At 37.3% G+C, this 14,951-nt stretch overlaps 1 protein-coding gene across 1 annotated transcript; it reads left to right on the forward strand.

Moving 5' to 3' along the window:
* Positions 1-728: 728 nt before the first annotated feature.
* fbxo11b (F-box protein 11b) lies at positions 729-13,744 on the forward strand. Its single transcript, XM_084135208.1, has 22 exons — positions 729-1,026; positions 3,167-3,294; positions 3,417-3,498; positions 3,643-3,787; positions 4,713-4,842; positions 5,099-5,182; positions 5,305-5,437; positions 5,564-5,670; positions 5,830-5,941; positions 7,793-7,899; positions 9,142-9,279; positions 9,371-9,588; positions 9,761-9,941; positions 10,682-10,804; positions 10,900-10,985; positions 11,156-11,232; positions 11,423-11,566; positions 11,858-11,968; positions 12,231-12,338; positions 12,445-12,553; positions 12,643-12,741; positions 12,994-13,744. Exons 1-22 carry the CDS (start codon positions 939-941, stop codon positions 13,121-13,123), a joined length of 2,640 nt encoding a protein of 879 aa, XP_083991334.1. The 5' UTR covers positions 729-938; the 3' UTR covers positions 13,124-13,744.
* Positions 13,745-14,951: the final 1,207 nt, after the last annotated feature.

Below are 14,951 nucleotides of genomic sequence, written 5' to 3' on the forward strand. Positions count from 1 at the left end.
ATAAGTACTATAAGTAACAGTACTATAATGATTAGAAAGAAAACGTAATATAAACTAAATATTATCCACATAATGTTACACGAATTCATATATTTTTTCACAGTATAAATTGGGTGTTTGCACATTAAAATATATACAGAGCTGCCTTTTACATTTTTAGGATGGGCTCTCTCATGAGGGTGATCATATTTGGAAGTCTGGAATTGAAAATCCATGCTAGTTTACCTGGTAATTGAAGCTAAGCAGAATAAAGTATACATTTCATTCAGTTCTAAGACAGTTTAATTTTTTAATTAATCAGGTTTATAAGAGTAATGCTGCATTCAGGCGAGTTTGTCTAACGCAAACATCTTAAACCAGAATACGATAATTTGCTGGTTTAAGCAGCCTGACCAAACTGGTGCTCAACTAGTAAAGCCAGAACCACCCATAACCCACTTTTTGCTATCTTGACCAGCCTTGGAGACCAGTTCTGGCTGGTTTAAGCTGTTTTTTATTTATTTTGTTTTTTAATCATCAGGGAAAGCTTTTACACAGTTATAATCTCAGCGTCATGGCACCAGGGCTGTTAACACTTTGAATATGAACCTCCAAAATTGGAGAATCAATATTTAAAAGCAATTACTCAATGTTACTCTTGCTGAATATCAGTGGTGCCCCCTTGTGCACGTTCACCATGTCCATGTTAATGGCTCCTCCTGCTAGAGAGAGAGAGAGCGAGAGAGAGAGAGACACGGAGCTCAGCACAGGGGGGAGCTGTCCGAAAAAACACACACCAACAACACCCCGAATAAGAAAAACTGTCTAGGGTTGGTGTCCTTTTTCGCCGTAGACGGGTGATTTGACTTGTTTCAGACCAGAGATTTGTGTAAATGCTAATAACACCAGAATAAGGTTCGAGGGAAGCGTATTTTTTCTGGGTAAAGTCACCTCGCCAAATGAACTCCGTCAGAGCGAGCAGCAGGAGACCCAGGCGAGTGTCGAGGCCGCGCCCGGTGCAGCCGGAAAGAAACAACGCAGAAAGAGGTAAGACGGGGACCTTTTATTCAACAACGCTTCAATGTTGTGCCGTGTCGTATACAGTATTTAATCTATCTGACCCGACACGGCCACTCCGAAGCCGCACGGCCTGATTAAAAGGGCTTGTGTGCAGAGCGTCGAGGCGCATATATATATAGGCCAGGCCGCGCTTTGTTTGGGCTTCACGAGCCCGAATCGTAAACGGCTAGCTTTCAACGCACTCGTCATCTTTCCTGGTTAACTTTAAACCTAGAAACAAGATACCAAGGTAAATGTTGATTTATGTCTGGTATAAGTTATCTGTCGTGGGTTATAGGTGGAAGAGAGACATGAGAAGTGGATTTAAGCAGGAAAATCTGCGCTGCGTAGCTGTAGTATTCAGTGTTGAGCTGCCGTTGATAGCATTGCCAATTTACACCAAATACTAACACAGTTGCTGCTTTCCACACCGCATTAATGTCTACAACGGCATTGTGTTTATTAGGGTTTCGTTAGCTTTGAATGCAGTGGCTGTGAAGTTAACTGTTTACACTGCTAGGTAGCACGCTAGCTAACGTAAGTAGCTGCGCACTTGAGCTCACAGCGAGAAAACGGGGTAAGATAAAGGCTCTCTTTGCTCTTTTGTTGGGGATATGTGCATGGTGGAACATTTATCATACGGATAGTTATTTTTGTTGGTTTGGTTTGTAGATGCTATGCACATAGCCCTGGGTTCTGCTGATGAAGGTGCTTCTGCGATGATCAATCAGAAACCTTTGTTTCCACGTTTAGCTGGGTTACAGACCCCCCACTGACAGGCTTTCTGGTCTTCTTTAAAAAAAATCCATTGATAAAGTGTTAATGGGTTAGGTTTTCATGCTCTTTAAGCATGTATTAGGGTTTATTGGTTCATTTTAGACCAATAGTGATCAGTGCATTTTGACTACCTCAATGTTTACATTTGTTCTGATGTTTGCAGTTACGGTCTTTTTCAGTTAGAACATCAGCCTAAGCAATGCATTGACTTGAGTGTACAGACCATTCATATTCTCAAAGTTAATATTAATATAACCTTTACACTAAAAAGAACCCAATGTTTTTTAGTTTTTTTTTTAACACACACCATAGTAATACTAGGATATTACCACCTGATAGCATCAACATATCACTGTCAACATATTCCTTAGTTAGGGTAGTTGGGCTTTTAGAAAGGAGAATGATGTAATATCTGTGTATTTGTATTACATAAGGGTGTGATGTTATGCTCTTAAGTTCTTATTTGGGTACACATTTTGTTAAAATCTGTGCATGCTGTTTTTGGTGAAAAGGAAGAGCATCTTCTCCACACTGCTTTGTTTTTCGACATTTTGGATGTGGACACTGACTAGATGCATATGTAGGCACAAGGCAGGCAGAGAGACTGACCAGATCCATGGCTGAACAGATAAGGATTTCCTTTTGTGTTGATATTTTGCCCTGATGTACTTTTTGTTGCCTTGCCGTCTTGTCTGTGAAGTCTGCTACCGATGGACCAGTCAGCTGTGAGTTGCCATAAAATTCGTGACAGTTTAGAGAGTCAAGCTTTAGCTGCTCTTCTCATCTTTCACTTTTGGATGTTGTCTCCAGGTACCAATTGTGCTGTAGGGAAGGACAGACCGTAAGGCTCTCAGGTGATCAGTACACCAGGTATTGACAGGTAGGTAGGTAAGTCATTTGCAGCTGAATAAAGATTAGCAGTCGTTTTTGCCGTAGTTTTCTTGGTTTATGGATAACATATAATGGTGTTTACATTTGCAAAACCAACTGTATGAAGAAGGTTAAGGCATTTAGGATTTTTACTCCTTAAATGCGTTAAGATATGGAAAAGCAAGCCTTCTGGAAGTATGGAAATTCAGAGTTTTGCACCGATGTGTGATGTTCTTACCAACTGATGGGCAAAGGTCTTGTCTGCACTGCTATGCTTTTGGAGAAAGCCAGCAATTTTATTTGACTCTTTTCCTTGAGAGAATGGGTCTGTTTTGTTCCTGCAGGCACATTTTGCAATGTTCACTGCAAACATGGAAATCAGGAGTTTGTGGTGGAACTTGGGCTCTGAGCTTGTGCAGGGCAGGTTGAGATATGTTTTGCTGAATGGATTGTTTTCTTTTTCTTTCTATGCCCTCTGTAGATGAGGACATCCCTGCAGATATGGTTGCAGAAGAATCTGGTCCAGGAGCTCAAAACAGTCCATACCAACTCCGTAGAAAGTCCCTGTTGCCTAAACGAACCGTGTGCCCCACAAAAAACAGTATGGAGGTAAAGATTTTGCACTTTTGAGATAAAACTAACCCTGTTTAGTTTGCACTTTTGACAGAGATAGCCCTACTAAAGTTGTTTTAATCAGTTTAAAAAGTCAATGTCTGATTTGTGCGATACAGGGAGCCTCCACTTCAGCCACAGAAAATTTCGGTCACAGAGCTAAACGTGCAAGAGTGTCGGGAAAATCCCAGGACCTGCCAGGTGAGTGAAGAGTTGCGGTCTCGATCATTAAGTGCATCATTATTAAAAGTTTTGTTGCTTATCAAAGGACTATTGCTATTAATTACGTGTGCTTTGCAAGCAGTTTGCTTTATATATTTTTTTTCTCTGTTGTCAATGTTTCAGCTGCCCCTGCGGAGCAGTATCTCCAAGAGAAGCTTCCGGATGAGGTCGTTCTGAAGATCTTTTCCTACCTGCTGGAGCAGGACTTGTGCCAGGCTGCCTGCGTATGCAAGCGTTTCAGTGAGCTTGCAAATGACCCCATTCTCTGGTGAGAATTTACATACTGACAATAGAATGATTTGCAGAAGTACATTAATTACTTTCATTGGAGTATGGAAGAAAATGTTAAGGGCAGTGTCATGCTGCAAGTGGGATACTAATGATCCAGTAGATTGAGACAACCAGCGCATTGTCGCAATGTCCTTAAAAAGTTATGTTATGATGATCATGACAGGGAAACTGCACTAATAGAGATGGTTTGCAAAAAATATAAGAATATAAGAGTGTAATGCTGTTACACCGGACATTTCTAACGTCTAATCTTGACAGAATTGTCTCTTGAGGTCTTGTTTGCAGCTTACACAATAGAACAGTATAAACTACCGTTCAAATGTTTGAGGTCTGTACGATTTTTTTTTTAATGTCTTTGAAAAAAGTCTCTTATGATCACCAAGGCTGCATTATTTGATCATTGTGAAATATTTTTTACAGGTTAGAATAATTTTCTATTTTAATATATTTTTAAACATAATATATTTCTGTGATGGCAAAGCTGATTTTCCCACAGTCATTATTCCAGTCTTCAGTGTCACATGATCCTTCAGAAATCATTCTAATTTGTTGATTTTGTTCTTGAGAAACATTTCTTATCAACGTTGACATCAGTTGTGGAAACCGTAATCTCTTTTTCAGGATATTTTGATCAATAGAAAATTATTTTTTTTGAAACCATGAGATTTGTGTTAGAGTTTTACTCTCACTTTTTATAAATTTAATGCATCCTTGCTAAATAAAATATTTTTTTTGGAAAATAAATTGAACAGTAGTGTTTAAGCTCAGCACTGACCTGAAATTGCTATCAAAATGCTTATCAGCCACCATAATGTTTTGTTAGTGGGGGATTGGTTCAGATATTACCTTTTCCATAAGGTTATATCTTTAGTGATTGTTTTGTCTGTTTGTGCGTTTTACAGGAAAAGACTATACATGGAGGTGTTTGAGTACACACGGCCCATGATGCATCCAGAGCCGGGGAAGTTCTACCAGATCAACCCGGAAGAATATGAGCAACCAAACCCATGGAAAGAGAGCTTTCAGCAGTTGGTATGAGAGCTTGCGTTTCTATTTTCCTCTTTAAATCAGGATGGATGTGAATGCTTAGATGATTTTTCCAGTCTGATGCATTTTGTTTGTGATTTGTCAGAGTAATAATGATATTCACTCTTCGAAAGTTAATAAAGTGACTAAGGTCACATTTGCACCATGTTAACTGTCCATCTTGGGTAAACCAATCAAAAATGTTAAATACAGGTGCAAAAAATGAAGTATTCATTAAGTCTTTGCTTTTTCTTTTCCACAGTATAAAGGAGCACATGTAAAGCCTGGTTTTGCAGAACACTTTTATAGTAATCCAGCCAGATACAAAGGCAGAGAGAATATGTTGGTATGGATCGTTGGCTTCAGCAATTACATTTTTTTTTTATTTTATTTTTTTTAAGAAAGTTCAATAAACGCACTGAGGCATTTTCAGCTTCATTGTAATGACAGCGCTTTTCTGGTTTTCAGTATTATGACACCATTGAGGATGCACTTGGAGGGGTGCAAGAGGCTCATTTTGATGGCCTGATATTTGTGCATTCTGGCATTTACACAGATGAATGGATCTACATCGAATCCCCCATCACAATGATTGGCGCAGGTGAATCTGATGACCCTGTTTTTGTTACCTATATCCTTTAACTTTAAATCTTGAAAATAACATCAAATGTTTAACCTTGCATACTTTGACTAAAGTCACTAACACCCCTGTTTTCTTTCCTTTCAGCCTCAGGGAAGGTAGCTGACAAGGTTGTCATTGAAAACACTAGAGATTCAACGTTTGTGTTTATGGAGGGATCTGAAGATGCATATGTGGGCTACATGACCATCAGGGTGAGTGACAGTTTTTACAGCTTTTTCTCTTTAGCTCATTGCATGGTGTCTTTTAGATAATAATGCTGGCTCATTTCTAATTCACCCTTAATGCTTTTGATCAGAGGTTGCAGCAAATCATGTTTTTTAAATGATTGTAATATTGCTTTTTTGCTTCAGTTCAACCCTGATGATAAGTCAGCACAGCACCATAATGCTCACCACTGTTTGGAGATCACGGTTAACTGCAGCCCCAATATCGACCACTGCGTTATCCGCAGCACCTGCACAGGTAAGCTTCATTTACACTTCCATCTGCTTCCCTAGCATAATGCACTTCTGTTCAAAAGTTTGGTGTCCGTAATATTTTAAAATGTTTTTAGAAGAAATTTCTTGCGCTCACTTAGGCTGTTTTTATTTGAACAGAAAAACTAATATTAATGTTATATAAATGTAATATTGTGAAAAAATATTATTTAGTTTTCTATTTTAAACGTATATTTATGTTATTTATTTCTATGAAATCAAAGCTGAATTTTCAGCAGTCATCACTACAGTCTTCAGTGACACATGATCCTTAAAACCATTCTAAATATGCTGATAAGAAATGAATGCTGACATTTCCTTCAATTATGAAAACTAGGGCTGTCATGATTCCTCGATTAAATTCAAGTACTTGATTTTTAAAAATCCTTGATTGCAATTTACCCGTGTCAAGTTACCGCCAAAATACCAATAACATGCATTTTGTAATGCACATGAAGTCGGACTCGCTTTGTGTTTCATAGCGTTTTTGTTGCACTGTTGTCATTTACATGCGTGGAGCGCGTCTCAAACTCAATCTCTGCAAATGCTGTGAGTTTGGGTCTCTTATAACAATGCAATATGCGCCATTTCATCAGATTTGTAAGGTAAATCATTTATAAACCTACGCCATCACAGGAGAATACATCAACATCTTTCTAAGTTTGCTAATTGGTCATCGCAATTATATACGTTTAAAGCCTCGCTTTGAGTTTGCATGTTTTAATGTCCACATATTCTTAAAGAAATTGCAGTGACTGTAGCATTTCTATCATAAAGAAGTGGCTCAATATTAAATATTAAGTGGACATTTTAATGGCAATATTAAACTAGGATTTGACACATGCTCTAAAGTGTGACAACAACGATCACCAGGCCTTTAGCGCCCTCTTCAGTCATTTGTTATAATACATAATGCATTATGAAGATAGCAATGTGCTGAAACGTTTGTTCCTGTTCATTTGTTTTTAATTAACTTTGCACTTTTTGCACTGTGCAATCCAGAAAAAAAAAAAAAAAGTTTTGATAGACTTCTGTAGTCTGTACTGAATCTCTGTGTGGCCAGCCACCTTCTTGCTTGTTTTTTTATAATACATAATGGACATAGGTTGATTGCTAAAATAATGTAATATACAAACGTATTAAGTGTTGTTCAACAAAACATTTGATTATTTTTTTTTATACTTTATTTGAAGCAATTATAATTGCTTAATTGTTATTATATGTATTTTAAGTAATTTTAAAGGTTACTGTTTGCCTTAGGTCTATTTTTACTACTGCAAAAAAGTTAATTGTTAGTGACAGCCCTAATGAAAACAGTGGTGCTGCTCAATATTTTTGTGGAAACCGTTATACTTTTTTTCAGGATACTGTTCTTTTGAACTTTCTTTTCATCAGTGTTTATTTGAAATAGAAATCTAGAAATGTCTTTTTTGTCCATCCTTGCTGAATAAAATGTATTAATTTAAAAGAAAAAAATAGTACTGACCCTAATCAATTGAACGGTACTATATAGCCTGTCTATTCTGTGTAACTAGGCATCATGGATGGATGCTTACTTCATATCTAAATGCTTTGTGGCATGATTGTTTTGCTCCTCAGCCTAATGTTTGTTTCATTAACATGACGCATTAAGAGGGAGAAGTCCTTTTTACATGCACTCAGTTAATTTGGCAGAAATTCATTTGACTTGAAATGCATTCAAACTTAGTATACATTTTATCAGTATATGTGTTCTCTGAGAATTGATTTCATGACCTTGCTGTTAGTGGCATATTTTAGCAGTTGATGTATGAGAAATTTTATCTGTGTGATTGAGGTCCTTTCTCTGTCTGCGCAGTGGGATCAGCAGTGTGTGTAAGTGGTCAGGGTGCCGGACCTACCATTAAACACTGCAACATCAGCGATTGTGAAAACGTTGGACTGTACATCACTGATCATGCACAGGTAGGAACCTGCATTAAATGAACTGTTCAAAATGGAAATTGTCATTGTTTACTCATCCTCATGTCATTTTAAGATTGTATGCTGTTAAGTTTCTCACACAACTGTTTTCCATACAAAAGGATCACAGTGACCTTTCAGTCAAGCCACAAACAGGGAAGAAAAAAACATTTAAAGCTTCTTAAAAGTGATTCATATGACTTGTGCACCATATTATAACAGAGCTGCCAACTCTCACGCATTCACCGTGAGACTCACGCAATTGTCACTTTTCACACGCTCTCACGCCACACATCCATTTTCTCACGCACAGAAAAATAGCGAAGCAAAGAGGACTTTTTTTTTAACCTTATTTTTTTTACTACCAGCTGATAGTGCTCACTGTATGTTTACAGCATTTTTTTCTTGAGAAATTAACGCCTATCTTGTGTACCTAATATTTATCTAAATGAGTCAATATTAAATCAAATCACAAGAATTGAATTGAATTGAAATCGTGAAATTTGTGTCAAGCAATAATAAAAAAAGTAGCTTACCAGAAATTGTACCATCGTCCCCTTGGAATTAAAAGGATCTATCTGACATTTTTGTCAATTTAGTTATTCACATATTCTTATTCTGTGACCACTTCTTTACATTGTGATGTTGTGTACATTTTGGAACTTTTTATTTAGAAAATAAAAAGGTTCTTTCTACACAGTCGAATGGAATGCAAAAACTTTAAAGCTCAATATCTCAAAACTGCTCAGAACGCAGATAGAACCTTATAATTCCAAGGGGACGCCATGTAAACATTGTAACATGTTGTCCCTAATCCTAATAAAACTCAGTTTAGTTACTAAAATGTTTTGACAATCACAATACACTTATTGTGATGCAAGATTTTTTTCCCCACATAATTCTTCCATAATTCTCACTCCAAGCTAAACTCAAAAGTTGGCAGCTATGTTATAAGTCTTCTGAAGCCATATGATACATTTTTATTTTGGCTTGAACTTTTCCTTTTATCTATAGTTACATAGTGGTTAAATTACAAGGCTTAGGGTGTTGTGATTTATACCCAAATGGATTATTGTCATCCTGTTTTGGCAAAATCATCTGGTAAAAATGATGCATTTTTGAATATCTGCTTTATCTCAGTGTTGATACGGTTGCAGACAAGACTATTGCCTGCTTTACTGAAAAAAAATAATTAATCACAATAACTGTATTGTTTTGTTTTTTTACCTGTGTGCTGTGTTACAGGGTATTTATGAAGATAACGAAATCTCAAACAATGCTCTTGCGGGTATCTGGGTAAAAAACCATGGCAATCCTATCATCAGACGTAATCATATCCACCATGGCAGAGACGTAGGAGTGTTTACCTTTGACCATGGCATGGTAATTGCACCTAATTTTTGTTCAATCAGAGATTTCATCTGTTTTTGGCAGCAGCCAGTGAGCTGATTTATGTCTCTGTCTCCCTCTGCAGGGCTACTTTGAGAGCTGTAATATCCATAGGAACAGGATTGCAGGGTTTGAGGTGAAAGCGTATGCCAACCCGACTGTGGTACGCTGTGAGATCCACCATGGCCAAACGGGGGGCATCTATGTTCACGAGAAAGGCCGAGGCCAGTTCATAGAAAACAAAATCTATGCCAATAACTTTGCTGGCGTGTGGATCACCTCCAACAGTGATCCGACAATAAGGTCAGTCTCCCTTGTCCTCACTACCCTATTAGTATAAATCTATATTGCTATTTTTAGACTTGAAAATAATTTTGGGTATCGATTGTACTGAGCTAAGCACTCGGCACACTGTCAATTGATTGATCCATCTTGTTGATTTATCTATAAAATGAGCTGTCTGCTTTTAATCTAGGGGAAATGCCATCTTCAATGGAAACCAAGGAGGCGTTTACATATTTGGTGATGGGAGGGGCCTCATTGAGGGAAATGATATTTATGGAAATGCCCTGGCTGGCATTCAGATCAGAACGAACAGCTGTCCTATAGTAAGGCACAACAAGATCCATGACGGGCAGCATGGAGGAATCTATGTGGTGAGTGAGCATGCACATGATCTGACTGGCAGTGGTGTAAAGAGTACCTGAAAACCATACCACCAAAAAAAAAGTCACATGGTGAATCAAAGTTCATCAGCCGCTTTTCCACATGCTGAGAAAGTTAATACTAATATATAAAAGGTGCACAGTGTCATTCACACAAAACACTATCATGGTAACACACAACACTAAAGTAATGCAATAAATATTAATTTAACAATATTAGATGTAACAAAACCCTAATGTACATAACTGATCAGAAAAGAAAAAGAAACTGTTATTTCAACAAAAATGCATCAAATGTGAAGTTTACATTTAAATGTAAGGTTAGATCTAAGGTTATGGAATCTTACCGTTTTTTTATCTTAGTATTTTTACAGTATTTTACCGTTAATAACACAATTATTTTTATTTCAGACATAAACTGCAGCCAAAAAACAGTTAGGTGCCATGCAAAATGTAACAAGTAATTGCATTACTCATCACAAATGTATTGGAGTAAAGAGTACATACACTTATTAAACAATGTTGTCAAGTAGAGAGTAAAAGTTGCTAATATCTTTGATATATACCAGTAAAACTACAGAGTAGCCAAAAAGTTACTCAAGTACAGTAACTAATTACATTTACTCAAATACTTTACACCACTGCTGACTGGAATACATTACGGGCTGCTAACAAAAAAAATATGCACAGTATGCATTGGTCATAGCATGACTGTCTGTTTCTATTTGTAGCATGAGAAGGGCCAGGGTGTAATAGAAGAGAATGAGGTATACAGCAACACACTGGCCGGAGTGTGGGTGACCACAGGAAGCACGCCAGTACTCCGAAGGAACAGGATACACAGCGGAAAACAGGTATGGAACTTCAAAACTTCTTTTGATATAATCTAGACTTCATTCTTCCCTGTTAATATTATTTTTTTTGTTTTGTTTTTGTTTTTTCTGAAAAGGTTGGGGTTTATTTTTATGACAATGGACATGGTGTACTGGAAGATAATGATATCTACAATCATATGTACTCTGGAGTCCAGATCAGGTAGGGAGGAAGTAATTGAATTTTGGCTTCTTTGGGAAGTATCAGGGGTACAAATAGGTTTTCAAGATTCTTGGTTGTAAAAAAAGTCTACTGAATTTGTGCATTGATACCTTTTGGACGCATTGTACAAGATTGATGGTTTTGTTTTTTATTTTTTGTTTTTTAAACAGAACTGGAAGCAATCCGAAAATCAGAAGAAACAAAATTTGGGGTGGACAAAATGGAGGCATCCTTGTTTACAACTCTGGTAAGTTCTTTATCTACTTCCTCTATTTGTATTTTTACTCATTATGAAGCTTGTTTATGAGCAAGTTCTTTCCTTAGCCGTAATGCTGTAAATTGTGAAAACAGTTCTCAGCTGTCATATTGGGGTGGCCAGTTGTAAGAGAGGTTTCTGCTTGATGTTTGTTTAACATAATTTGTTTGTCTATTCGTAGGGCTGGGTTTTATCGAGGACAATGAGATCTTTGATAATGCCATGGCGGGGGTGTGGATTAAGACGGACAGCAACCCCACGCTGCGCAGGAATAAGATCCATGATGGACGGGATGGGGGTATTTGCATATTCAATGGCGGGAGGGGTAAGAATGGATTGGAAAATTTCTTTCTGCTTATGAGTACAGTGCAGGAAATGCTACGCCAGCTGATGGAGACTTAAAGTAGAAAAATGTAAACAGAACAGATTCCTAGACACGGATCAAGGTTCTCTTGCGCTAAATCACACAATTAGTGATTTAATCCCCCAATGAAAGCCCTTGTGATTTAAAACTGAGCTTAATCTGTCAAAAAAGCTACCCAATTAATATAATGGATGTACCATGTTTAATCATTATCATAGAAACTAATAGCAATGTCTTTATATGCATATTCAGGGTTGTTGGAAGAGAATGACATCTTCAGGAACGCACAGGCTGGTGTTCTCATCAGCACAAACAGCCACCCGGTGCTGCGGAAGAACCGGATATTTGACGGCTTTGCTGCAGGTCGGTAGAAGGTTTAAGGTCAGAAGTGCGTACATGCTGCCACTGTAGTGGTCTTAAGTCTTATGTAATGGTTATTTTGGTGTGAAATAATTAAAAAGCAGTGCTATTATAATGATTGTGAATAAAACGCATTCTGGACATTCTGGAGTTCTTGGAATTTGTGTGTAGTTTTTGTGCCATTTTTCTAATATTTAGCCCAAATAACTTGTGCCATTTTTCTAATATTTAGCTCAGATAACACTCTCTCTGTCCCCCACTTTAGGCATTGAAATCACAAACCATGCAACGGCGACTCTGGAAGGCAATCAAATATTCAACAACAGATTTGGAGGCTTATTTCTAGCCTCTGGTGTCAATGTTACAATGAAAGGTAAACGTTATCTTATAAACTCATAGCCGACTATCTTTCTCATTTTACCTCAATAATATATATGTATATAGATATGTTAATATAAATCTTGTCCATAACTTTCTAGATAATAAAATCATGAACAATCAGGATGCCATAGAAAAGGCAGTGAGCAGAGGTCAGTGCCTGTACAAGATTTCCAGTTACACCAGCTACCCCATGCACGATTTCTACAGGTAATCAGAAGGCAGGCAACTTGAAGCAGTCTGCTTTGAAAACCAACAGTAATGGTTGTATTTCACCATGTTCCTTTCTCTTCCATTAGGTGTCACACCTGTAACACAACAGACCGTAATGCAATTTGTGTGAATTGTATTAAGAAGTGCCACCAAGGGCATGATGTGGAGTTTATACGGCATGATAGGTCAGTGCAATATATACACTACTGTGTACCGTGTATTCTCTTATGCTCTCCAAAAATACAGTAAAAACAATAATAATGTGAAATATTACAATTTCAAGAATAGAACTTGTAACACTGTAAATGCATTTAACTTTTTCCAAAAAGTATTAGTTTAAGTAAAAGCTATAGTTCCTGGTGAATTGCAGAATTACAGTTTTTCTGCAACTTTCAGTGGATTCTGCTCTAATCCGTTTTATAATCTCTTCCATATAGGTTTTTTTGTGACTGTGGCGCGGGTACATTGTCCAATCCTTGCACATTGGCCGGAGAGCCGACCCATGACACGGACACTCTGTATGACTCGGCACCTCCCATAGAATCCAACACATTACAGCACAACTGAGAGCGAGCTCATCCTTCATCACAGCACCCTGGTCTTTATCTTACCTGCCTACAAATCCAGAGCGCCTGCCATTTCTGGGCCAGAGAGACCTGGTGTGCAAAGTGTGTGTGGATAACAAAAGACGTCAGATGTCAGACTTTGAATTAATCATTTTAAAAGAAACTATCTTTGGAAAGGTGAAATGCAGAACTCTGAAACCGTGTAAAGCTGCCTCAGTACTGTGTGCAGATACTCCTGTATATTGCTAACTGAGAATGCAAGGAGTTCTCTCCACTTCTGCTTGGGAGCGTGATGGATGATTTGGAAGAGTGAAATATTGTGAAGCAATATGTTGACTCAGGATTATGGAGATTATGGAGGTGGGTGCCACAGTGGTGGTGTTTGGGAAGGGAGTAGACTTATTTGGTCCTTCCAATCGCATAGCCCTACGCTGTGCGCCCTGCCCTGTGCAACTTCAGTTCTATGTGGAGATTCAAGACAAGTTCTGCTGCAGTTTATGTACAGATCTGACCGCGACCGGAGCCACTAGGAGCTACAGATTGCGGTTTCTCAGATTAGAGGCAGAGCCATACCATTATGGCTCCCCGGCGACTGTTTTTTTTTTTTTTTTTTTTTTTTTTTTTTGACAGCAGATGTGCTGAAATATATATGTATGATATAAAAAATTAACAAACCAACAAAAAAACCAACAAAAAAAAAAAAAACCAATGTGATTAGCACTTGCTTTTTTATTTTAAATATGTTAATATGTTATTCTGATCTACAAATATGATTTTAATGCTTTCTCATGTAGTTTTATATTTTCAGGCAAAAAAAAAATCTTACTGTATTTGAATGTCTTTTATTTTATTATATTATTATTATTATTATTGTTGTTATTAATATTTTTTTTGTTAGCACACATTAGGCTTGCTGTAATCATACACCTGTCTCAGCATATAAGTTCTTTCTGTGAAAGAGGAATAACAAAGAAAAGATCAGAAAACTAACACTAAATTGTCCTCCAGCATTTTTTTTTTTCATTTTTTTTTTTCTTTCATTTTAATGAGATGACTTCTTTAAAGTTACAATTCTTTTATGTGAGTGATTGATTTGTGGAACTTACGGTTGTGCATTTTCAGAAATGTTTGCAACACCTTTGTTGCTGCCATTATTAGAAAAGGGTTATTTTTGCCTATTGTATATAACTTTCTCATTCTCAAGTTCCCTTTCTTAGTATTTGGAGCTTTCATCTCCAAGCGGTTTGAAGTGTTAACTAAGGGCCCAAAGAATTCTGAAACATGTTTGACCATTAATCTTACAGAATGTAAAGAAAAGATTTCTATTAAAAAACAATCCCTGAGCATTTTCATTCAGTTAATTTTTGTTCATGTGGTCATAGCATCACTGTTAAAAGTGCATCCTGACTATTTTATTGCATTCTTTTGGGCCCATGGCCTGACTTGTGCCTGTTTTAAGTACGATGCTGATTTTGAAAAGCCTTGCTGGAGTTTGTTATATCAGAGGCCTCTGGCCTCTTTAAAGCTGAGACAAGTATCTCTACAGCCCCATTGTCTTTTTGCCCCTGAAACTCCATCTATGTGTAATGTGGTGACTGTGGCTTCTCATGCAGCCTGAATTTTATGCATGTGTACCATAACATCTAGACTTAATATATTGTGAAGTCTTCAATAACCATTATGTAGATGCTAGTATGAATTTTAAAATGGTTTAATTTCCTAGAAAAGAACAGAAACTGGTCATTTTTAAGAAAATAAACTTTATTAGATCAACTCTGGTTGTGTTTGTTTTTGTTGAATCCTAACAGTACATTCGACATGCACTACTA

This window comes from Abramis brama (genome assembly GCF_963993115.1).
Source record: "Abramis brama genome assembly, chromosome: 14".
NCBI lineage: Eukaryota > Metazoa > Chordata > Actinopteri > Cypriniformes > Leuciscidae > Abramis > Abramis brama.